At 40.6% G+C, this 26771-nt stretch overlaps 1 protein-coding gene across 1 annotated transcript in view; it reads right to left on the bottom strand.

Moving 5' to 3' along the window:
* The window catches only part of CPZ (carboxypeptidase Z), a 28855-nt gene extending 10193 nt beyond the window's left edge, over nucleotides 1–18662 (bottom strand). The window contains exons 1-6 of the mRNA XM_010710520.3: nucleotides 18196–18662; nucleotides 5944–5967; nucleotides 4279–4653; nucleotides 3275–3487; nucleotides 1658–1854; nucleotides 529–690 (exon numbers count right to left, since the gene is read on the bottom strand). Coding sequence (XP_010708822.1) covers nucleotides 529–690; nucleotides 1658–1854; nucleotides 3275–3487; nucleotides 4279–4653; nucleotides 5944–5967; nucleotides 18196–18283 — 1059 coding nt within the window. The 5' untranslated portion in view covers nucleotides 18284–18662. The remainder of the gene's footprint in view (nucleotides 1–528; nucleotides 691–1657; nucleotides 1855–3274; nucleotides 3488–4278; nucleotides 4654–5943; nucleotides 5968–18195) is intronic.
* Nucleotides 18663–26771: the final 8109 nt, after the last annotated feature.

Below are 26771 nucleotides of genomic sequence, written 5' to 3'. Positions count from 1 at the left end.
CCTCCTTGGGCAACCTGTTCCACTGCGTCACCACCCTCTGGGTGAAAAACTTCCTCCTAATATCTAACCCAAACCTCCCCTGTCTCAATTTAAAACCATTCCCCCTTGTTTTTCTTTGATCTTGCTGCTCAAGCCAACCACACTTCAGCTTGATCATCTCTTTCTGATGAAATTAGGGTACTTAAATAACATTAAGGGAGGCAATGATAAAGAAAAAACAAAAAAACAAAAACATGCTACCTCAGTTTAAAACACTAGCAGTGAATTGATACATGCCTGTGACCTCTCTTGTTACGATTCTTAGTTTATAATAGCATAATCCAAATTATCAACAAATTTTCCCAGTGACACCTGCCTCTTTGGCGAGACCTACATCAGGATTTTTCATGGCAACTCTGAACATGTCAAGTTTCGTCTGACATATAAAATCTTATTAACTAGAGAATAACCTAAGACCAAGCAATCTCAGGTTCTTAATTTCTGAGCTGCTCTGTAGTATATGAGATTTATAAAATCTGTAATTCATACCTTACCCCACCAGTAGGATTGTGGAATGGGGATATGGTCCAGGCGGGCCCCACGAATCCCAGCTCTTCTGTAAGCTTCTGAAGTCAGATCAGGGAAATTTCTGTTCAGGTCCAAGTTCTGAGCTGTCTGCCGGCCAATCACCCATCCATTGTAACCAGCACCCTAAGATGTAACACGGAAGCCCAGTTCAGTATAACTTTGTGGGAAAAGGAGGTGTTTAAAATTTCATCTTATAATTAGCAAAGTTACGTTTTAAAATACATCAGAGATAAGCTAAAAATGTATATGCAGTCAAGAAAAGCCATACTTATTAATCATTTCTTATCCCCGAGATTGCCCTTACTAGCATATGAAAGCTATTTCACTCACCAGTGATGTGACTCATGAGAGGAGCACAGCAGTTTCTTACTCAACACAGAACAACATGCAGAGTGGGTTAGAAGAGAAGAAAAGAAAAACAACATTACAGCTCTTGCTCAAAGAAAAGTTCAGGCAGAACGCAATACCCCCAGTATCATTCTAATAGGTAAAGTTCACCACTTGAGCAACTCAAGAAAGGAAAGTCCTGTTTTCATGTTTCATGCCAATTATGCTATTGATAGAAGTGAAGTAAAAAGAAGAACGCCAGGTAAGATCTGTCAGAAGTGTTGCTTTCATACATCTCCTTCAGACATCAGCTGATCTCTAAAAGCTGTCATCCTTATGAAAGCTTGAAAGTACAGACCACATTACCATTTTATTACATCTGCTGGTCTACAAGAGGAATAACGTCTATTCCACAGTAATAAATTATGTTTCCTTACAAATTAGTTTAAAAGTCATTAAAGTGAGTCAGTGGGCATCCTGTTCTAGAACTGATAACAGAGACTGTGAAATGTGTGAAAAAGTAGCACAGTCATTCCCACGTCAATGCACACAGGGAGAAAAAATGGCAAACATGGCTCTGGTTGCTTTGAAGGTCTGTTCACATTGTCTTCAGAAAACAACCTACCCCCATAGCAGCCTGGAAGCCCAGCTGCTGGTTATTAGCACTCTTGCATACTTGCTGCTTCACTTAAAGTTTGTATTTTCTCAGTGGGAATTTTGGAAACAGGAAGCACTGAACATTTCTTTATACAAAGTCTCTTACCTCTTCTGCAGCCAGTTCATACCCATCTGGGTTGAGTGAAGGCAGGAGATGAATTCTGGTGTTATTGATCAAAGTTTGGATGCGAGGGTTCCCGAGAAGATACTCTGAACACAGATACTGAGCAAGGTATATCAGCAGTTCTTTTCCCACAACTTCATTTCCATGCATATTGCCAATGTACTTAAATTCTGGCTTGACTGCAGAATATGAAGCAATGAGATGCTTTAATTTGATTATACCTGGATGGCTTCCAAAAGAAGAGCAACACAGACAGCTTACAGACGAAAGTTTTATTTACAGTAATTTAATGCATACATTGCTGTAAACAGTACACCAACTCCAGATGAATTTCTCTCCCTTAAAGTCAGTTCAGCAATGATGTAAATCACTTTCTGGATGGGTGAAACAAAGTCCATACTTTTGGGATCACGTACATAAGGGGCAATCATTGCTCTAAGCTTGTTTTTTTGACTCATTAGTTGTGATGCTGCAAATGTCAAGCTGTAGAAAAGGGACAAAACACACCCCTGGCACTCTCACTTAGCTTGGGCAGTTACAATGCCTTGTATTGTCACACATCTTAGAAATGACCTGCAGATGTGTAATATATTACCCACGTATTTGGAACATAAATTAGGTAATGCATAAAAAATGCCTTTTAGGCTAAACAGACTTGGAATAGAACTATTAGTAACACTAAACCTCACAATTCTCTGCAGCTATTCTCTCAGTTTCCATCCTTCATTAGAGATTAATGGAAAGTAGAAAATACATGCACCCTTTCCTGTCTTCATTTTCATCTTTGATCCCATCCATCGCCTAGCACTGAAAGGAGGGCTGGCAGAGCTATTGTGCCAGCTTACTAAGGCTACCAAAATCACACGCCCTGAGAATGATGGAGCAATAGATTTAGAAGGAAATGCTAGGTGATGTGTTAAACTACCATCTTTTATCATACTATATCACAGTTTTTATTTTAAAGCCTGATTCATAGGCTTTGTTTTCTTGGCAAACAGAGTAATGCCTAAAAAAGACACTTGCAACTTCTATCCTTTTTACACAAGAGAAGGACAACTGGCCAACAGATAGGAGTTTAGAACTTTGCTGTATTAATGATTTCTTCTGGGATTTTGCTGAAGTTCAAAGGCATCTCAGAATATCCCCACACCGTGCAAGGAAGTGTGGCTGAGAGCAAACAAAGGGAACACTAGGCTCAGCTGCCCTCTCTGCCTCCCCAGGGGCATAGCATACAGAAGACACAGAAGCTTTACCTCAGGTTATAAGCTCAAAAATGTATTTAGATGTAGTTCAGTGCTGAGACACTGCTGAGTCTACATGGATGCTGGAGAACTCTCCAAAATCTTTGCAAACTGGGCATAAATAAATAATAGTCATACCACTGTGCTCATGTACATGGCCATACATTTAGGAACAAGGAATTTAGGAAAATGCAACTGGGCAATAATTACTGCAGCAAATCATCTGCCATCACTGTAATTCGAGAATACAATGTTCTTCAGTAAACACTCCTTACATATTAAGTAATATCCTTTTAAAGAGGATGGACAGTCTGTTGGATTTCCCTTAAGCAACCCAATCAACACTGATAAAACTCACGTAGCTCATGGTGACCAGGCTTGGTTGAAAACTCAATCACAAAAAGGTCTTTTCCTTCAAAACTGCGACCTATGCTGTAAGTTGTTGCAATATGGGAGCATCTAGAAGCGGTCTTCTTCAATGTGCTCACCATTTGGGAATATGAATGATGCTTGAACTGAATAAAAGTAGCTGGCAAGTCTGAAGGCAAATCTTCTTCAACAACTACTTCTCCTGCAAAGAAAAATTGTAAGACAGTGCTGAAAAGTTGCCATGCTCAGAGGATTACATGAATACCTATACTTTTCCACAAAACATATTTTTCAATAATAGAATTATGCGGAATGAATCTGCAGTCAAAGCCTTAATTCTATGTACTACATCCTACACTGCATATTTTGGCATATATTTCTTGAAAAAAATATAGTGATGCATATGCACGCTGACACATACATTGTGCAATATCCAGTTGCAGTGCAGTCTTTGGCACACTCAACACTCTTTAGTCATAAACATACAGATTTTTCCCTTTTAATCTGATGGATCAAATTTATTTTCAATGAAATTCAGCTATTCTGAACTATCTAGACCTTCTTCATCTAAACAAAAATCTGCTACTATCACTAATAAGATAACTTCACTGAGCTTGTCATATCACCATGAATTTGTGTACCTCAAACCTTCAGTTTTTAAATTAAAAATAAAATATTTTTAGGACATATATAGACAGCTACCCAAAATGCTGAAACAGAGGACAAGATTTATCTAAATACATATCAGTAGTCCAAGTACCTAGCACTGAGCTGCTTATCTTGATCTTTGTATGCAAGGGAGAGGAATGGGTACTTCTTGAGCACAGTTTAATTAAGTGATTAAAACGGGTGGAACAAAATGAATCACACCTTGCAAATGTTTATAAATATGACAAGCTCAGAAGTGTTGTGCTGTAGGCATGTCAAGCTGACTGAGATGAGAACTTTCCAATCAAGTTGAGTAAGATGTGTCAACAGAGCCTCTTTCCTTACCTCTCAGCTTTGCCAGTGGGTCAAAACATCCTTCTTCTTCCCCAGCAAAAAAACGATCACAGTCTAAGAAGTAGGGCCAGGCCATGTCTATTGCATCAAAAGCAGAGAGGCAGTTTTTTTTCAGGTTTTCACAGACATGCCTGCAAGGCTTTATAACTTTGTCTTTTTCACACTGTGGGGCCAGCACTGAGCACCCCAGGAGCCTCAGATCTGGATTGCATTCTCCTTGCAGCAAGTTGTGCAGCACACTTATGAGAATATACTCAGAGCTGTACTCAATCACTTCTCGAGACTTCTGATCCAGGAAATTAGGATACATCGTTTGAGTATAGGTAACATCTGTACAAGAACTTAAGGAGATGTCCACGCATTTTGCTATGAAAAAAAAGGGGAACATATGAAAAATGGTTTCTATCATCTGTGCTCTGAAGAGTTCAAGGACAATATAACAAATAACACATTTAATGAACATTTTTCTGTTCTTATTCACAGGTAGGCTGGAGGCAGTTTTCAATACTCTCATATGAATTAATATCTAAAACCATTTACAGAAAAAAAATGATGAGAAGTATACTTAGTCCAGAGATTGACAGGGAACGGTCCGATGCAAGTAGATGTCATTCAGAATTCAAATGGTATTTTGATTGAGTGATGCTTCAAAAGTAATGCCTCTAGTTTACTACGTTGGCCTACAACACATTATCAGAAGCAGATGCTGATTGATGGTATGACAGTAGAGGTTGAACTTTCCCACCAGTTTTCCGTTCAATTTTGTTGCTGTGTGACAGATGGCAGCAGAGGAGCAGTCTGACAAAATGGTGCCTGACATGGTAGTGTGTATGAAGAAGAGGTGTGTCACTGAATTCCTCCACGAAGAAAAAATGACATCCACTGACATTCACCAACATAGGAGTGCCTGGCCCATATAGGAATTCATTTAACAAATCGTTTTCCAATATATTTTCCAAATACATTGGAAACAAATATAAGATTATCAAAATCTGGCTTCCAAAGGAAAGACTATCTCATGCTCTAATATGGTAAAAACACAGAATCTTGAAAATGGTGTGTTTATGATATGCTCTCTTCCCTGTCCTTCCCTCTGAGTATGGATTCACTAATAACATGTGAGATTACATTGATATTTTTTTTATTCGAGGAGAAGGTATTGGAAAAAATATCTTTTTTTTTTTTTTGCCTGGCCACCAAAATTTGACGGAGTTTAATCTCTCTGAAGCTTCAGCCTCTCTGTGAAGTTTGACTGCAATTGCAATTCAGAAGTTATTCTGTGACTTGGCTTGCAGACATGCAATTTAATATACTTTAAGAAATCAAGATAAGAGATGTTAGGAAGAAAAAATGCTGCTAACACCTTCAGTCAACTCAGAGGTAAAAAGGAAGTAATAAAGAGATGTCTCGTCATAAAATTTATGGATATTATAGTAGAGGACCCAGGTTTTAGCATCTTTATCTTGCTAATGTCTCTGAATGGTAAAAAATCATACAACTGTCAGAATGGCAAAATTCTCCTCTGTGTGAGAGAGAGCATCTCTCCAGGAACTAGACCTACTACAGCATCCATTTTAGAAAACTTTTCAGGAAATAGTGAAGAAATACTTAAGATGCTGAGATGTTCCAAGGAGAGCAAGTAAAGTCACATCATACCTTTCTGTGCAGTTTGGCATTGACCTGCAAATAAAGAAGATAAAAATAGCATTAGGACAGCAGCACCTATCTCACCTCACAGTAGGAATTGTCCAACCTGGAAGTCCCACTGGGACTGCTGCATCTCCATGTACACACACAAATATAAGCATATGTATGATTCCCCAGTAGCTAGGCTTGGTCTACCCGGTAGCTGACCCCTGAATCTGCTGGTACATCAGTGGCTCATCCATTGACACACACACTAGTCTAACTGGTAGCTGGCCCACATCTAGGGTCTCACTGGTACAAAGACCCAAGCTCCCTGATCTCCTTAGTTGGCTTAGGTTGGCTTAGACCTTCTGGGCTCTCAGTAGAAACCTTCTGAGACCTTCTGGTTTCTCCAGTGTCCATTCCAAGATCACAATTTCTCAAATGCTCAGTTCCCAGACTTCTTCTCCTGTTGTCCTGCTAATGTAGCTTGATGTTTACTGTTAACAGTACACACAAACACACACAATCCATTTCAGTTGCTGCTCCCCAGACATGGCGCCCCTCTGCCATGTGTTTCCTAGAACAGCTGCTGGAATGTGGAGCCCCATCCACCCACATCAATAAAGAAAAGAGAGAATCTCAAACAAGAAAATAATTGGAAATAGAATTTAATAAGAAGACAGAACAGATTGCAATGAGCAGGCATAGGACATAACCCAAAAAGAATATTGTCTAGCCAGTCTTTGGCCCAATTAAAAGAGGGAGGACTTGACAATACATACAAGTGTAGTTGTGTAAGAAATAGGGCCTAAGTTTAAAAAAGATCTTGAGCTGTGCAGTCTTGACAACCTGACAACATTTCTGGACATGCTTAAAACTCTAAGTTATGTGCCTAGGAAACTTTGGAAATTTGGGAATTTGGTTTAGTCTAAAATACCACAGGAGTCTTCATGTAAATACTAACAGGCTTTATGAACCTTCATCTAACAAATCTGCTGGTCCTAAATAATCCTGTACGTATAAATTTCTCATGGAGAAAATAAGCTTTTGCTGGTTGTAAGAGGATATACTTCCTCCCCATCTGACTTGATCCTATCTCTAGATACTGCATTTTATAATCCATTTAATAACATCTTGAAACTAATTATTTGCCTTCCAGCTACTCTCACTGGAAAGCTTTCCCAAAAGCTCACTCCTCTAATAGCTAGAAATTGCCTTTTAATTTTCTGCCTAAAATTAGTCATGGCCAGCTTATATCCATGTATTTTTGTGCCAGCATTGTCCTTCCGCTTAAATAGCTCTCTGCACTCCCTGGTGCATGCCTTCTCTGTGTGTTTATGGAGAGCAGTCAGATCCTCTTAGCTTTCTATTTACTAGGTCAAATAAACAAGCTCTTTTAATTCTGAGTAACTCTATTTGATGACCCAGGGGAGTCTTCTTTTGTTCCTGTAGCCAACGATTCTATAATGTCCTTCTCTGTTTCTGGCAACTAAAGAAAAATACTGGTACTAAAGTTGTTTTCATCAGTACCTCATAGAAGCTAAGCCATTACGTTTGAGCTTTTCCAACACTGAAGGGTCTTGTAATATCTTGGGGAATCTATGTTGTTATTTGTTCTGTCACTTTGAATATAGACACCTAGCTTTTTGCTCAGTGAATTGAGCTTTGTTTTCTATTTTCTTACTAAGGGAATTTTAAAATTCTCCCAGCAAATTTGTTTAAATGTAATCATGTACATATGTTCTGCTAATCAGTTGATCACTCCTTAGCCAAAATAAAATCATTATAACAAGAACAAAATTAAGCCTAGAATTTTATGTTGTTGACTTTTAATTGGAAATGAGTCTAGTTCTATATTATGAACTGTCATCGATCCACATTTCCTCATAAAATAAATGAGGGCTCAGACCAAGCAGAAACAGCCCATCTCCAACAGCAACAAATTCTAGTAACCAGCAAGCTGGAAAAAATTTTATCCATAAAAACACTTTTCCTGGCTTGGTTCATTATGCTAGTGCAATACACAATACCTGATTCATCAATAGTGCTTTCAATAGGATTTCAATATGTTTCCCCTACTTTGGCATGATCCCTTACTAAGGTGAAAGCACACCTAAAAAAGCCTCAGCTTAGCCAGGTCCCACATTTTGTCTTACACGTGGGGATAACCAGAGAAGAGATTTTGTACAGTGCTAGATGGGAAGGAGAAAGGAATGATCTCACTCAGAATCAAAGAGTCATTAAGGTTGGAAAACACCTCTAAGATTATCAAGTCCAACCATCAACCCATCATCACTGAGCCCACTAACTTATGTCCCACAGTGAAATTAATACCTTTCACTACACTGAAGGGTGGATAAGAAATGACTGCACTGTAGCTGATCTTATTATAAACCGGAGATTGTGTGCACTGAGTGTAGTTCTTCATGGATTCATCTGGGGAGTAGGAATGGTCTTTCTCCGGCTCTTTACATTTCCTCAAAAGTAATGCCCTTTCCCTCTTGGAAGGCTCTGTGACCTGCTACAAATGTCATTTTTGTTTGTCTCTCTGATATATGATGATCAAATAATGATACTGAGTCATACACAGTTTTCCATACCACTATTACTGTGCAGGAGTGCTATACCCATCAGTCAGTTTCATACGTGGCACAAACATATTTTCAATGGTATCCCAATACTGCGCTTATTCAGCTGGAGTAGAAAGGCATTCTGGCAACAAGATGGAGTAAGTAGAGGAAACCAAAGGGAAAGTGCAGCCAGGCAGGGTCTGGGCATGGTGCTGCTTCTGCTTACCCCTGCTCTGGCTCTACAAACAGCCTTACTGCTTTTAGCAGATGCTGCTTTCTGCCCAGCTGGCCAGAGAGAAAGGTGCTGCGAAGGAGTGGATATCTGATGGAACAGACGTATAAAACTCTGCTAAGTCATATCCTGCAGCTGGGTTCATGAGAGGTCTGAATCCTTTTGTGAGCAGGAATAGACATTAATACAGAAAAGACGAAGATATCTCTGGTTTCAGGTTGTCTACTACTTAGTTTCTATACTTGGTTGCTTTTATCATATTTATATACAGGGGAAATCTATAAAGTAATAAGGCTATTATCCATTATTAAAAACACTGATTGAGGAAGATAGATTTAGTTTTCAGATGAAGAAATCAAATCCATGTAAACATGTACCTTACTTGTGGCAACTGAAGCTGTTAATATCAGAATGTGATAAGCAGGGGCAATTCTTCAATAAAAGACAAAGCTTCTTACAACTCATGCTTAAATTCTGTCTCCCACTATTTTTGCTTAAAACTATCAAGTCTCACTCACTGACAAGCAGCAAAACTGACTCTTTCCTTGTAGATCCTAAACCTAGAGCTAAGCTTAAACTTAGATCTAGAAGATGAGGATGCTCAGGGGAGACCTTATCACTCTTTACAGCTACCTGAAAGGTATCTGTATCAAGGTGAAGGTCAGGCATTACCTCTTTTCCCAGGTAACTAGTAATAGGATGAGAAGTAATAACTTTAAGTTGCACCAGGGGATATTCAGACTGGGTGTTAGGAAAAACATCTTCTCATAAGAGTGGTGAGGTATTGTAACAGGCTGCCCAGGGAGTCACTGTCCCTGGAGGTGTTTAGGAAACATGAAGATGTGGCACTGAGGGACAAGATTAGTGGGCATGGTGGGGCTGGGTTAATGACTGCACTAGATGATCTTAGTAGTCTTTTCCAACCTTAACAATTCTATGATTCTAAGCACCATGCATGTGCACTATAACACACTGTTTTCTCCCTGTCTCCATCTGCCAGAGACATCTATGCAGCTTCTGTCATAGCAGAGGCCAGCTCTGCCCAGCCTGTGGCACTTCTGTCCACCACAGCCCCATACAAGCTGCTATGCGAACTATTCATCAGCCAAGGCTCCATCATGTAAATACAGACAAGTGAGCAGCCTGATCTTCCAGGTTATCAGGAGTTACTATGCATACAAACAAGAGAGAAAAGGTCTGCTATAAAGCAAGTTTTAAATGTGTATGAATGCTGGCGTGGTGTTTGGACATTTCCTAATGCCAATTCTTGCATTTGTTTGGGAGGGTGTGGCTCTGAGAGGGCCAAAGATAATTCTCCAGTGCCTGTACTTATACAAAGAAGAGTGGATGCACGTAGCTGGGTCAGAGCCTCTTGACTGTCTCTCAGAGCCCAACCCTAGAACTGCACACTCCCTCCTGCACCCATGAACTCCGGGTCCTCATGCACAGAAATGACCAGCAAATAAATCTCTGTCACAGCTTGCTTTAGCAATCTTTTCTCTTTTTCTTGTGAGTAACAATGGACAATAATATACAGACAGTTTCTCAGGCCTCCAGATTAACTTGGCAGACTTCAGTTGCTGATTCTTGTGTACTTGAGAAAGCCTAATGCTTTTCCATTCTTTGAGCAGAACCTTTCCTGGGCTCAGAGGAAGACAGTGCTTCCTCCTCACAGTCCCATTTGTGGACAGGTTGCTACAAAGAGACCTTTTTCTTCCTGATTCAGAACAGGAAAGAAAGTCTTTTCAATTTTTTATAACCATTTTTCTACTTTAGCTTTTCCACCAGAGGTACAAAAACCCTCTCAGTAGCACAGTTGCTATTTAAGATTATGGATAAAGTCACTTACTGAAGAGCAGAAAAGCCATTTCAAGCTTTCTGAGCCCTCTCTATAACATACACTTCTGGTTTTAATTTGCAAAAGCAAGCTTGAAAATCTACAATGCAGCACATACATATTTTACTGCCAAGATTACATTTTTTCCCCTTGATGATTCAGCACTGAAAGCAGCAAGCTGCTGTGATTAACCCATAACACAGACAATAGATCTCAACAGCTACCTCCAGTGCTGTGGCTTGGCCGGCTGCCTTTTCAAAAGCAACGCCAATAGGAGACTTAGGCACTAGAGGAATAAGCCCAAAGGTGATCATAAATTCAAAACATCTAAATCATTCAGTAAGGCTTACACAATTGCACTGTAATGACTGACAGACTGAACAAGATCAGATGATTTATTTTGTAAAGAGCAGCACACCCCCTACCACTTTTCTGGGTTTCTTACTATTTTGAATAGGAAGACATATGTATTTCTTTTAGCTTGTTTATAGTCAAACTCTCCTTTTCCAAATCGAGCATTTCAATTTCGATGGAATTGTTAGATTTGCAATTGTTAGATAGCAATGTTAGAATTGCTTTCTCTGTGCTTTTACATGGCTGATTGAGTCAGTCTTTTCAATGATTATCTACCTTTTAACTCTAAAGATGCAAAACTTAATATCAGAGGTAATGTGCAAACACTGCTGGGCTGTATACTTTGCAATACCACCTGCAAACAGCAAAGCACTGACGACGTCCAGAGCTCACTCCTGGGTACAGAACAAGTTAAAACTGGGAAACAAACACAGTAAGGTATCAATGGGTGGAGGATAATTTGGAGAACTAAACTAATGACAGTGAAATGAGGCAGCTTAATAGCTTCGCTAGGGTATAAATGGTCAAGCAGAGAACACAGAAGGGATGTAACTATGCACATGCACAGGGGCAAAAGTGGAGAAGATCCCAAGCCACAAAAAAGGATTTCCAGGAAAACTGAAGGAGTTGGAAAAAAAAAAAGCAGCCCACATGGTTAATTCCTTTTTCTGGATTCATCAGTCTTTGTGTGATGAGAACTATGTTCCTAACATTTATCTTCCACTCCAGCAGTTACTGTAATTTCCCCAGGGGAGAGATGTATTTGCTCCTTTCAGTATCTAAAGGGGGGCTATAAGAAAGAACAGGACAGACTCCTTACCGTGATTTGTTTTGACAAGAGAAGTAGAAATGGTTTCAAACAAAAAGAAGGGGGATTTAGATTGGATATGAGGACAAAACGTTTATAAGGGTGGTGAGGCATTGGAATAGGTTGTCCTGACACGTGGTAAGATATTCCTGTCCTTGGAGACATTGAAGGTCAGGTTGGACAGGGCTCTGAGCAAGTTGACCAAACTGTAGATGTTTCTGTTCACTGCAGGGGAGTTGGACTAGATGACCTTCAAAAGTCCCTTCTGACTCAAATGATTCTATGATGATGATTCTATGACATACCTGAGGCAGCTCTTAGGGAGTGCTAAACTGAACCCAGCTGCATTAGGATCTCAGATGGAGAGGGATGAGATGCGCTGAGTAAGGAGAAATCCAGGCCTGTAACACTTGCACTGCATCATGTGAACTCCCTGAATCATAGTCAAATATCATCAATAGTGTGTCACAAATGCCCAGGTAGACAGTTCAGGAGACTGAAATTCATTAGTTCCCTTTAAATAAGCAGGCAGACAGATAAGATCTCTCTTTCTATACTCTGCTTTCTTTGTCCATTCTGTATGTGCTCTCTTTTTAGTCAATCTGTGCACCTGCATTTCTACAAAATGGCACTTCTAAGCTAATATCTGGATGCTGTCTGACAAAAGCTATACGTGAAAATACTAGCCTTTTTCCTTACTTGCCTCCTCAAATTGTCTAATTTGCATTCAAACACATAAAGTGCACTACCTCTACCTACAAATGGCAGTTAACTAAAATTCAAAGCCAACTCCTCTGGCTCAGAGAGAGTCCCAGGGAGAAATGGGAAGATATGCTTTCTAGGATTTCAGTGAATGTGGGGTGATACAAGCCTGTTTTCAACCCCCACATGAGAAGCCTGAAAACATTTGAAGGAGATCAATGACTAATCTGCATTCACTTTGAGGGTAAGATCACAGCAGGAAGAGGCAAGCCAATGGTTGTTATTAATCCACCCTCTTTCTAATCACCTGCTTCTCAGAGTCCACTTAAGCAACCATTTTATTGAGCTATTGGGGGTGTCCCTGCAGCAATGATGCTGTAACTAGCTCCTCCAGGCCTGCTTCTCTCACAGGGCTAGGACATGTGACACGATGCTGAAGGTGAGATGGGATCTCCCATGGGAGATGGGAGCTCATACAGTTTGCAGACCACCATCCAAAATCTGTGAAGATGCACACAGAGACTTGCCACTCAGCAACAACTCAAAATCAACAACTCAAGAGTTGTCCAGGTGAAACTCAATGCTTTTATTTTAGGAGCCTTAAACAAGCTGGAGAAAATTACTGCTGGCTGGCTGTCTATCCCCACTGACTGTCTATGTGCTTCTGGCAATCAAATTTCCTATGCCACCCCAGCTGCATCTCTGGCTGGGAAGTGCTGCTCCAGAGAGTCCTCCCAGCTGAAAATCCCAAGCAGAAAAATAACCCCAGAAAAAAACCTGATAAATGCCTTATTTTGGCCTCAGCTGTGACGCTTTCCTTGTTGCAAGGCAAAATCTACAACTGGGAAAAGAAAACACAAGAAAACAAAAACAGCAGCAGCAGATGCTGGACTTGCATTTGCTGTTTCAAGATGATCTGACCATATATAGGGACCATTTCTCTGTGTATGGCTAGTGAAAGTTAGACAAAACTGTTCAGATCTGGAAAATGACGGTGTTAAAACAATAAGGTGAGAAGGTTGAAGAGGTCAGGAAATTTACTACCTTCTAAGGGATCAAATTATCATTAGAGTGACTGGAGAAAGGTGAAACCACCTACTGGGCTGGTAATGCAGATCCGTGACATCTCCATAGCTTTATTTGTGCATGTATATTCGCTAAAGCTCAGTTCTCAGTTCCCACTTTCTAATGATGCAGTACTCTCTCAGTGCTTTGATCTACCAGAGTCAGAAGCTTACCTTTCAGTAAGTTCAGCTCTGTTGAATACTGCAGGACAGAGCCTCACATCTGATAAAACTCAAGATAAAAACCTCAATTTATCTTTCCAAAGCATTTGCCAAAATGTCATTCCACCCTCTTTAAGCACAGTCTATACAGCCCCCTAGAATAGCCTTGTCTCTTCATTAGGTTAGATGCATGAGATGTTATAACTAACATCACACCTGGCTCCTCTGCAAGCAGTTGAGCTTCAGCCAAATGTCATACTTTCTAATGCTACAAAAGATGGATAGTTAATTCAACATTCTTGACCAAAATCGTAATAGTGTTGGGATTTTTAAATCCATGGTTTAGCCTCATATTGTCTCCTAAATTGGTTGTCCTCTTATAACCCTGTAAAACTGAAATAGCACCAATTAAATCAATGGAACTACAATAGAATAGACAAATGGATTGAAATTTCATGGGCAGAACAACCTTAAATTACTAAATTCCATTGACATGTGACGGCTACATCCAACTAGAATGTTGTTTGTCCAAATGAGATTTAGCAGTCACAGAAATAATGAGGAGGAGCCCTGCAAATAGACCAGGATGCAACCTGTCAGCATCAAGCACCATGTTCGAAAGAAGGCAGGTATCTTCCTCTCACATCTGCCCACTCAGCCTCTCCTGATTCAGAGAAGCTCACAAAACTTATGTAATATTTGCTTCAGATTTCAGAATGGGATGGCTCTCCCATGGCCTGGGTCATCCACAGGGAATCATGGCTGCTGTTAGCCAGCTGGCACTCCATTCAACCCCAAATTAACTGTGTGTTGGGAAAGGCCGTGTCAAGAAATTCTAAAGGAGATCAATCATCAGTGCTTCTGAGTCTAACAGCCTAGATACATCTTATGGCAAATGGACATTTTTGTATGGGTTTTGACTTGTATTTAGACATTCACACTTTAAAAATACATAAACAAGTATCCTGAAGAAAACATGCATTCAGATTAAAATCATACATAAGTTATTTCAGCAGTAAAAGAATATACCCACCAAGTATACTTTCAATGTATACTCACTTAGCCTTTATAAGCAGCAGTTTCTGACCCACTTCCCATGTTAAACGTTGCCAAAACCAGTGTTGCAGAAATAATAATTGTGTAAAAATATTTGAGCCACTGATGGGAATCCAAACAGCTCACATGACTTGGTGATGAAAACCAAGTTTACGAGAGCTGGAATTTCTTGTCTTGTGAGTACGCATGATGTAGTTCTGCATTCCTTTGTTTTGACAAGACTTGGACACATCCACTTTGGGCACAGCAGTGAGACTCCAAGACCGTGGGATCTCCCACATGGGTTTCATGGCCACATTTCTGGTTTGGTCCTGCCCATTGTGGGACAAGAAATGCAGGAGGAACTGTACAGTCCCTTGGAGAGCAGCTGGAGAAGCTCTGCCTCTATGTGCACACACAGGCATGGAAACAAGCAGTGAAAATGTGCACAACAGCTGAACTAAAACGCTCAACTCATGAAGCTAGGGCCAGCCTGAAGCTTGTGGAAGGCAGTAACTTCTCCCTTGATCACGTAGCAATAAAGCAAGGCAAACTATGAGAATGCTAGAAAGGGGAAGGAGAAAAGCATAGTGCTTCATGCAAAGCTTTTTTTTTCAGTCTGAATGTTTACAAAGGAATCACTCTTAGTTAAGGTCATAGATAGGATCTACCTCCCACTCCCAGTGCTTAGGATTAAGGACCCTCCTGAAGAGACTGGGAGCAGATGAGAAACAACCATGCACAACAGCTTCAGTCCTCACAAGCAACATCCAGTGGGCTAACTTCATGTATAAGCAACCTTGGCAGTGCTTAAGAGGCGTCTGGATGAGGAGCTACGAGATATGGTTTAATAGCTGTGGTAGCAATGGTGATGGGAGGATGGACTAGATGATTGGACTAGATGATCCTGTAGGTCTTTGACAACTTTGTGATTCTATGATACCTTTCAGCTAGGGAGCTGAAACCCAGCTGCCCAGCACCCCCTTTCTCCTCCAAAGCACTCAGCCCCATCTCCTGCCCTGAAGGCTGCACCTGGAGCCCATATAGGGGCCCCACAGGCAGCAGCCCACAACACCCAGCCTCAGCATGGGGCCGGCTCCCAGCTGTCCCTGTCCCTGTGAGGGAAGCCAGCTGCTTTCAGTGCTTTGAGGCATGTGACTCCAGCCTGCTGTTCTGTCGGTTTTTTTGGTTGTTTTGTTTTTTTTTTGTTGTTTTTTGTTTTTTTGCTCACAGTGCTGCATTTAACTCATTACCACCAGAATACACCAGTATCCAGTGTGTGGTGCTCAGACAAAATAGAAACCTATGCCACTAGCTCCCTCCCTTAAAGGCCGGTCACCTTTCAGGACAACTTGCCAAGCTTAACCAAGCTACAAGCTCAATGGCCTGTGAAACACATCAAAGTCTGGAAGAGATGCCTCTCAACAGGGCACTGGAGCATCCTATTGCTCAGAGAGGCAGTGGCTTCCTGGCTCCTTGTGGTGATAGCACACAGCTGAGAATGGATCTGCCCTCTCTCCGATCACGGTTCTCAGCTGCTACTCAGGAAGCTCCCCAAACACTGCTTGATGCTGATGCTTGTGCCTTACATTAGTGACAGTCCTGATGTAGGGTGACAGTAATCGTCTCCTTATTTTGCCAAACACAGGGATATACAACATTTCATCAGGATCTTTTTATTTTTAGCTTTGTTTTGATTTTTTATTGGAAAAAAAAGAATGAGTTGCAGAAGAATAAACATTACTGAGAATCCAAACCCAGCCCCAGCCTTGCTGAGAACCGGGCAGCAGTATTGGTTCCCCTGACTTCCTCCCCTGTACAGGCAGCTCAGGACACTTTGGCTCTGGCCAAAGAATTCTGCCAAAATCTACACTTCATGTGTGGGATCCTAAAGAAGAGAAAATCCCAGAACAGCTGAAGGCATAACCCTGCTGTATATTGAACATGAACGTGTTCAGCACTGCAGTTTCCTCTGTTTTCATGTTGCCTGACATGATGTTACTTCCTTGGAAAAGGAAGAAGTCTGGCAGATCTCTGGATACCAGGTTGCCTCTTAATTCCTGGTCCAAGAATGGTTACTAGTAAGTGTACCCCATTCTCACACCGCACAACATACTTGAATGCCCACAGCCCACTTTCCCTGCCAGCAGCCATCCTTTAGGGCCATTTTCCAGTCCTTCCACGTGCAAGGTGTATTTCCACCACCTGCCCTCCCCTACAGACAGCACAACTGCAAACAGATCCTGCCACAATTACCCCTCAATTATCCCTGCTTTTATGGTTGCCAGGATTAATAACACCCCACAGCACATTTTTGATCAGGTGGAGAAGAATCAGAGCTCTCTGAGAAAGGGTATGCTGCAAACCACACAGTCTCTTCCTGTAATTGGCTGCAAATAGTCTACAACGCTTCTCTTTGTGCAGCTTTATCCAAAAATAAAATCCCTTCAGGCTGTGGTAGACCTCACTTTGATGTTTGTGGGAACAGCACTCTCAAATTATATACACTGCATGGCACATGGGTTGTGTTGTGTAGCAGTTCAATGTCACTGACAGACTATGGCTTATATTTAAGATCCAAAATATAGCTGTACTTCCGGTAACGATAAGGTCACTTTCAGGTTTTTTTATCCTTTCCTGCATTCCTGTAAAATAACTCTAAATCATTTTGAATTTGAGCTCTCTGAAAGCAGTTTTTCTCTCCTTTACTTTTTTTTTTAGAATAGAGCTTGTCACTACACTGGAATTGCTCTGCATTCACCTCCCCAGTGTCCCCACATAAAAGAAATCTAAATTAAGTCCATTTGGTAAAGAAAAGCCACCACGTATTTTTAAAAGATACTCAATATTTTATTTATTAGTCAACCAGTTACTGAACCAAGAGCTTTCAACCCATTCAGCAGCGTGTTTCTATCTCACCTTTATTCTAATAGGCAAATCTGTCCTTCCAGCCAATCAATTCACACAAATTCCATATTGCTTATAGCAAGCTACGACACATCCTCCAGCTCTCACATCCTAATAATTCTTCTCATACTTTGGACATAGAAAAGAAAAAAAGTGACCTAAAGCTGAATGTAAGGAGGTTTTATTAAGCACAAAAACACACAAGGTCGAAAGTTCACCCTCGTACAGTCTGACTGCCAGATTCCTAGAAGGCAAGGCCAGAGATGGGGAGAGCTCATGGCATTCCCCAGATGCCAAAGGGGATCCTACTGACTGGGAACTCAAAATTGACAGAAAAACACATCAGCACATGGCCCTAAAAGATAGTGGCGGGGAAATATTACATTGCCTGACTTCACAAGCTTGTTTTTTTATTTTGTATCCATGCTTTCTCAGCACAGCTCCAGTTCCATCACAGAGATATCTGCAGACTCCCGAAAAGCCCATCTCCCCATCTCTAGGGGAGGGTGACATCGACCTCCCATGCCCTGAAATCAGAGTCCTTTTCTCTTCTCATCTTCAGGAGAAGGAAAAAGGCTAAAAGGGGCTTTTAGGGTGTTTAGCCTTACCTAGGGTCTCCTGGCCGGTTTCACAGCGGGGTGCTGGCTCTGTGGCCCTAAACAGCCCGGTGAGGAGGAGCAGCAGGCTCGGAACCATGCTGGAGCCCTTGTGCAGGCAGCGCAGTGATGTGGCACTCGCTGCCTGATGGTGCGGCTCCTCCGCTTGGAGCCTCGGCACGGCTCTGGCTCTCCAAGGCACGGAGGAAATCGGTGCACTGCGAGGGCATGCCCACGTCTCACTGCATATGCAGTCCAGGCATCAGATTTCAGCTTGCATTTGAGCTTGGAAAGCAAAAGGCTTTGAGGCAGAGAGGGAGGAGGGATGAGCTCTCCCTCCCCTCTGCCTCCCCACGGTCTCCCTGGTGCAGCCCAGCTTGTCATTTCGGTAGCAGTGGGGGTGAAGGGGGTCCCTGCATCGTGGGGATGTGGTCCCTCACTTCAGTCTTCGTGCGGCGGTTTTCCCAAGGGAGAGGGGAGCGGCAGTAAAGCCTGTCTCACTGAGCTGAGGGCGACTGCCTGGAAAAGACACACACGCACACACACAGAAAAGCAATCAAAAGCAACTTTCTTCCCAAGGAATGTTGTTTCATAAGCAGCTTAAACTGCAAGTTTAACACACGATATGACAGCGTAGGGAATTGAAGGTGCATATTCTCCAGCATGCAAACTTGAGACCCCACAAAGCAGCCTTTGGGATTCTCCTCCAGGCTCCACCTGGTCTTGCCAGTTGCTCAAGATGAGAGCCAGTTTATGTAAACAGATTTAGAATTCAACCTATTATTTAAAGAATGTGTGGTTCTGTAATAGCTGTGGTTCTGTAATAACTTCACAAAAGCTAAGGAATATATATAAAAAAATAAATGATTTAACTGGGCAGTTTTTCTGTGTTGAATTTACCTTAAATTATTTTTTTATTATTATTAAACAGGAATATGGATTGTATACATATAAAGCAAGTATGGTGGAACAGTTTGCTTTAGGTAAGATGAATTTTTTTTAAAACTTATACATGGAAAAAAATATGTATGTATTTCCGCCCCCCCTTCCCTCCCCCAAATATAACACAGGATAATCTTTCCTCGCAGTGCACATTCCCCTAAGGACTAATACCTGCTTACACATAGGAGCAGAGAACCTCACCTTACAGTCAAAGCACACTGACTTCTACTGAGCACTATTAGAGGGATCGGCAGGGAGTTATGGTGCTGTATGATAATGTAATCAATTGAATCTCCCTGCAGGGAAAGATGCAAAACAGGCTGACAGGCCAGGAGAAAGCTCTATGCCTCTTGAAAATTAGATGATGTCTCATCATATTTGGAAGGGTTATGCTGCTGGAAGGATTAAGGAGCTCAGTTTTTCTTGCCTACAGTTTTTCTGACTGGATCCAGAGACTACAGAGGCTGTCCTGGGAGCAAAAACACCAAAGCCCATTAGGGTTCAAAGAACGAACTTCTAAGGAGAAGAATATAACTTGGCTGCCTTTTTCATCTGACCATACAACAGCATGTCTGGTCTCTCAACAGCACAACACTGAAGGATGTCCAAGGGTAGGATGTACTCTACCTCTGCCCAACTCACCACCAATCTGCAGTCAAGCTGCTCTGAGGACCCACCTGATGCATACATACTTGATGTTCTTGGATACAGCCAAGGGTGCACATGCTATCCAGGCTGTGCATTTTAGCCTAAATCCCTTATAGTGAAAAAAAAGTTGCTACAAACCAAGTTGACCAACAATCCTGGGAAACGCTGATCCCTTTCCTGAAATTTTCTGCATTCCTCATAATTATGGAATGGCATTATCCCTGTACATCCATTTATTCTTTGATATGAGCTCCACAGCGGAACTAATCCTTCAATAGCTGTAACCCAGTAGGCTTTCCCATTTTTCTGTCTCTTTTTCTGGTGCCTTTTGTTTCTGCCTACAATTTCTCCTCCAATCTTCTATCCTTCAGCCTAGATTCTATATCCTTGTGAGTCCCCCCCAGTTCTCCCCACCACCCTTCAGCTCACCAGCCCATATACATACCACATGCTTAGGATTATTATTATTATTTTTTTTTTAATAATACAAGCAAATTTAAGACCACTTTTCCAGGGTCTCCTACAGCATTATGCAAATCAGTGACACTTTCCTTCAGTAGTGTTATCAGCCCTACCATGATACTCAACATCCATATTGTGCTCCATACTTTATTTCAAATATGAGGCAAAGTCCCACCACACTTGGAATTTTGAGTCATTTCAGAACAACCATTCATTATATGCCTGAATTAAATTTATGATTTTTTTTCACACAGAGGTTGGTGACGCCCTGGAACAGGTTGCCCAAGGAGGTTGTGGATGCCCCATGCCTGGAGGCATTCAAGGCCAGGCTGGATGTGGCTCTGGGCAGCCTGGTCTGGTGGTTGGTGACCCTGAACATAGCAGGGAGTTTGAAACTAGGTGATCATTGTGGTCCTTTTCAACCCAGACCGTTCTATGTTTCATTCTATGATTCTATGAATTAGAATGGAAGAAATGCTCTGTTTAACATGTTTCATTCTCAAAGTTATTGTATCCATCTACTATTTTTTGTATGTATGTGCATGGATCTCAGCTCACTCATCTAGTTCAACCATATTTTGGCCCTTCTTTCATCAAACACAAATGGAGATAGTATTTCCTCTGCCTTGCATAAGGAGCAGTACAACCTAGTTATTAACCTGGATGCACTCTGAAACAAGGAAGACACTGTATCATCATAGCAATGTTCAGCCTAATTAACTTGCTGAGGGTCATGACTCCTTGACCTCTGTCCAGGACCAAAGCTACCACTCTATAAACAACTGAAACATGGTACCCCTCACTCCCATGGGTCACCTCAGATTTCTTGCTGACACTATTTAGAACTACTTAGTGGTCTTGGAGTATCAGCAGCACTGATGACAGAAGTAGATGTGAATCTATTTTTTGTCTTTCTGCAGCCGTATCCAACCCAAAATATAATTATGCACAAATGACTATCTCTTTTGATTTATTTATTTATTTATTTATTTTTGCTTCCTTAGAAGAATTAATAGAATTGAGCAGAAGGGACAGATACTCTTGAAATTCCTGTCAGAACTTACCTGTGCCTGCAGGTCATGAGAAAGGGAAAATGGGCCCAGATCTAGCAGTTAAATTCATTTGTGAGATTCTTACATTTCCATTGCAAAAAGCCATCTCTGATTTTTCTCCTTTCCTCTTCAGTCAGAGCTAAAAAGGGAATCTGCTCTCAGGACAGACAGGGAGAGAACTAGCAGCTTTCTACAAAGGCACAACAACGTAAAAAAAAAAAAAGCAAAAAAACCCCCCAAACTTTGCCTTTTTCTATCTGTAGTTGCAAGACCTTATGCCCTTGTGATGTGACTGTGGTTTAAGCTATAGTAGAGATGTCAGAAAGGCCCACTAGGGCTTTTTGATGCTAAGTTAAAAGAAAGAAAACCATTTGTTCTCCAAACATAATTCACACACATGCAAGTTAGTTTGCACCTAAGTGAAATGTCTATTTTATGTTGAGAATACAAAGGATATTCTGATCTTTGCAATCATTAAACAGAGAATATACAGTGGAATGCTTTTTCTATGTCCTTTGGGACTATCTATGAGGGGTGCTCCAAAAGTAATGCCTCCTATTTTATTATGTTGGTGCATGATGCCAGAGCAGGTGGTGGTATGGCAGTAGAAGCTGAATCTTCCCACCAGTATTCTATTATATTTTATTGATGTGTGACAGATGGCAGCAGACAAAATGGCACCTCACATGGAAGTGTGTATGGAGCAAAGGTATGGAACTGAATTCCTCCATGCAGGAAAAAAATGGCACTGTTAGACATTCATCGGCACTTGCTGAATGTAGAACAGTAGATATGATCACAGCAAGGCAGTGAGTGGTGCATTTCAGCAGGGCAACAGTGGTTTGAAACACAAGACATGTTCTGTATGTCATATAGGTGCTTTAAAAAAAAAAAAAAGGAATTAAGCAAGCACAACATTCAGGCTCTTGTTAATCACTGGTGAAAATGCACAGATAATGGTGGTGACAGTGTTGGAAGAGAGTGTTCTGTAGCTGAGAATTTTCTCTATCAAGCAGTGTTATTGTGTTATTTTTGTCTGTTGCAGTTCCCATGGGAAAAAATAGTAGGCAACACTTTGAGTGACCTGCATATATTACAGCTGGGGAGCTTTTAATGTTCTAACACAACTTTTTAAACAGTACCTTTTATCGCAACTTTCAGTTTGTTCCCTTTACGACCCATAAGATTAAACCATCTTTAGAAACTGCCACAAAGATCCAGAGTCAGAAGTTCTAAGGAAATGCTAGAAAAAAAGAGCAAAGAAAAAGACCAGATATGAATTTTCTTGTTCTCCTGCATTGTACCCTGGGAGTTGCTCACAGATTAAAGCTTTCTCCATGCCTCAAATACTCCATGAATTCTCTTTAGCCTCCAGCAGTTATTTTTAATCATTATCAGCCAAGTCCACATTTGTACCAGCACTTTAGGGAAGAAAGAGCAGACCTCTGGTAGACCATTCCAGAGTGAAACAGTCTAGATCTATCTCCTTATGCTGAATTTCTTGTAATGGCTCTAAAATTGAACTTGAATTCATTTCTCTTATGTCACTTTAGCACAATTTGCTAAATGCTTTTCCTGCAGATTTTGTCATATACTGGAAAACAAAGCAAACACTGAGTGTTTCTTACCCTATTAATGGTTACAGATATTTCTTTCCCCCTTGATTAAATATAATAAGTGTAAGAAGAAAAAAGTGCTCTTGAAAAAATTTAACTCATTTAAATTCATTAAAAGTACTGCCAGGGATATTTAAAGCCTGTTTTCATATTCTGACTTGTCACAGATTAACTAAGTCAGTGACCCACAAAATTAGTTCCTTGTAGCACTTCCAGGTAATCCACAGAACTGATCCTATCATAATACAGAGGAATGCAATTAAAACAGGAGGAAACCTTGTCTTCCTAGGCAGTTCAACTGAAGATGTGCCTGTATTTTAATACGCCTTTCATGTAATTTCTGGATTCACTTGGAATAAGTGGTAAGAAATCGAACAACTGAAGAAGTTTCTTTTGATGATGTCTAGTTAAAACTCAGCCATGATCAAAGGCCCAAGTGATATAAAAACTGGAAGGAAACATGGCAGCAGATGTTAGAACAAGACCACAAAGAAACTAGAGTAATAAATACGATTCTGTATGCAAGAAAGTATGTGCAAAATAGCATGCACCAATCACCAAATGCCACCATCAAGGCATATTATTTAAACTTCATCATTAAAGAAGATAGAACTGACATGAGGATTTTGTTATCCTCTCAAAGGATCCTTTTATTACTTCCAAATGTGAAATAGAAAAGAAGGATTGCTGCTAATTCCTGTTGCGGTCTTTGTTCAAGATGAGACCCAAAGGTGACTCTTTCTGACTCTCATAAAGCAAGAAAAATAATAAAGTCAAGTCCATGAATCACAGATCTGAATATATAATGACTACAAGGAAAAATAAGTGTGCTCAAAAAAGATCTGTGCTGAGAACTAAAGGTCTTTTTCTTCTGATCACAGATGGAGTATTAAAAATTAATACCAGCTTTTCCAGAAAAGAACTTGACAGTCCTATTTTGAGACTCATTTCACTTTGTCTCTCTTTCTTGTCTCTCAAAACATTAATGCCAAAACATTCAAAAGAAGTCCTCCGAGGTTTACTTTGCATATTCTCAAAGGTGCTGGAAGCTTTGAAAAAGTGACAGAGTATTTCAGTTTTCAGATACCCGATGGGGAAACACTTACAGATCCTGATTTCTTGAAGGCAGACGCCCAACAGTTTCAAAATAAATAAGTATACAAAAGTTCAAAAAAAAAATAAAAAAATAAAAAAATGTGTGCTAAACTTAGGCAGCCATTTCAGTTCATATTGAACTGAAAATTCTGAGATTTCCAGCATCACATTGAGAAATAAAATCCTGATTCAAATTTAAGAAATCCAATCCCAGACATCACAGAATGCCAGGAGAAATAGGTTGATAAGTTAGTCAAAACTGGATGTCTTCAAAGGTATTTAGGCACCTAAAATCTGCATTTCAATATATTAATAGTGTACATCTAACTAAAAATCTGAGTCATGATCATTTTAGGAAGTGTTTTAAGATTTGTTTTGTATACAATATTCTCAGTTTTTAAAGTGGCATGGCCACACGGCGCTGCAGAAACTTCCCATAAATATGGGGTCTTCTCTAACTGGTAAGGAACTTTAGTTCAGTTTTCATTTTCTTCACTCAAAGAATCTACAAACAGTGGTGGAATCCACAGGGAGCCTCTCTGAATTTATGTAAAATCATCAGCGATCGTAAGGCCTATGTTTTTAGGCAAACTTTTAAAGGCATTTTTTCTAACCCCTACTTTCTATGTTCAGACTGTTCTTTGTGGGTGACTCAGCACATCTTCAAAGACCGAAGGAACAGCTGAAAAATAGGTGGAGAATCCAGCTTGGAGACCATCCTTAGGATTATGCAGGACCCAGCACATTCTGCAGATGATACTCAGCCCCACAGATGCATCCAAGAAAGCCTGCTAGTCTAGAGAAAGCAAGCTGACCTCAAAATTGTTCTTCCAGTTGCTCCAAGTCTACACAGGCATAAACTACAGGCTTTGAACCAGGCCTGTGTGCACCAACTCAGCTCCCTAAATTATTTGTAAGAAACTCATTGGTTCCCAGATGCGGATATCTATATTTGACTCAGCCTGTGAGTGTATCTGTGGAGGTCACTGGCTCAGGGCTGTCTTGTGTGACTCATTCCAGAGTTCAACTAGAGTCCAACACAGCACTGGTTTCTTCCATCCTTCTGCCACATTACTCTGCATCCAGTGATATTAAAAGCACAAGTGTTTTAATTTCAAGAAAAGCATTAACAAATTGGAAGGAATTTGGAGATAAATAACAAATAGAATGAGGGGTTAAGCACTGACTCATCATGAGAAATAATTTGAGCTATAGGCTTGTCTGGGCCAACTAATGATTAATTGCATACTCAGAAAGAGTCCACAAGTATTTCAAGTATGTAAAGTACTTCTGAAAAATAATTTGTATAGGACAGTTCAACCCACACTTATGAAGGGTGAAAACAACAAAAACAGGACAATCAGGAGGAGTAAAAGAAAGGCTATAGGGTGTGCAATACCAGCCATATGCTACAGTGGGAGAAATTCCAGCCGTGGGTTAAACACTGGGATTGGTTGCATTAATTAGTCAAACCTTTCTTCCTGCTTTTTAGAAGGGCAGTATTTCAGATTAAACCTCTCTCAGTAAAAATTCATCTAGTGGTACTAATATTATGATGCTACTTTCTTAAAGACCTGATATACAACTGCTAAGATTTGTACAGATACAAAAAGTGCTGCATCATACACACATCAAACTTAACACCATGGGAGAGGTTCCTTATTCATTCTTTCAGGCTACAAAGTCTTGTGGCAAGGTCACCAGCAACACTAAAACTGTCATTAGTGGTCTCAGCCACGTTATTTCTGTTCCCTGATCACAGTGGTGACAATGAGCTCTCTATGACAGCTGGGGATCTGTATTTCTCTGTGTTTAACTTTGATTAGGGAAAAGTAGAGAAACACTGACTCATGTAAAATGCTGATGTGACTCAAAATTTTGATTAATCAGGGGTTTAAAAGAAAGCCCAAAAGGCCCTGACAAACAGGATACATTCGGACATAGGAATACGGAGAAATTCCTGCAGAAGCTGAATTTTTCAGTTTTCCTACTGATTATTTTGCTAGTCACAGCTCTCAGTAACTCCTTCTTCCTCCTTGAATTAACTACATTGCACCAGGAGGCAAGTCCAACCTCCAGCTTTCCACTGTGAGAAAGATGTCAGGGTGTCAAGAAACCTTGCTATAGCTAAGAGCAAGCCATTTACATACTCGACCATATGCTGGACCTGTTTAGCTTCAAGTTGCCAAGCAACCGCTACCATCAAGACTCATCAAATCAATGCAACTGCAGCATGTGAAATTTCAAGGCAAAAGGTGCTGTGGTCCATTTCTCTGGTTCATATTATGTACAATTGAAAGCCAAAAGGTGACTAACACTCTAAGGACTGAATCTGAGAGAATCAGCATTAGAAGAAGAGGCTATTAAGCTGGTAGGATAATAACAGACATTTAGCCATTGTAGAACAAGCCCAGAGGAACCTAGTAAATGTCCTCTCATTGAGTATGTTGCATTTCCATCCAGTATTCCCTTTGCAAGGGTTATTGGGGCAGTAAAATTTCTTTTCTTCCAAAAATGAAAGTTTTTTTGTGAGATATTCAAGCTGAACATCTTTAACTTCTTAATACAGCTATAAAATGGCATCTGATAATTCTATCTGAAATCAAATAAGCCGCTAGATTCAACAATATAGTCATATATTACTGTGTCACTGGCTGCAGAAACTGGTAGGTTGTAACGTCAAAAGACAAAATACATTCAGTAAGACTTTTGCTATGATTCTTCTGCCAGTTTTTAATGTAAAGTCCACAAAACACACACAGAAAAATGGGGG

This window comes from Meleagris gallopavo, chromosome 4, assembly GCF_000146605.3.
Source record: "Meleagris gallopavo isolate NT-WF06-2002-E0010 breed Aviagen turkey brand Nicholas breeding stock chromosome 4, Turkey_5.1, whole genome shotgun sequence".
In the NCBI taxonomy this organism is placed as follows: Eukaryota; Metazoa; Chordata; class Aves; order Galliformes; family Phasianidae; genus Meleagris; species Meleagris gallopavo.
This window is presented reverse-complemented; position numbering and strand designations above follow the sequence as displayed.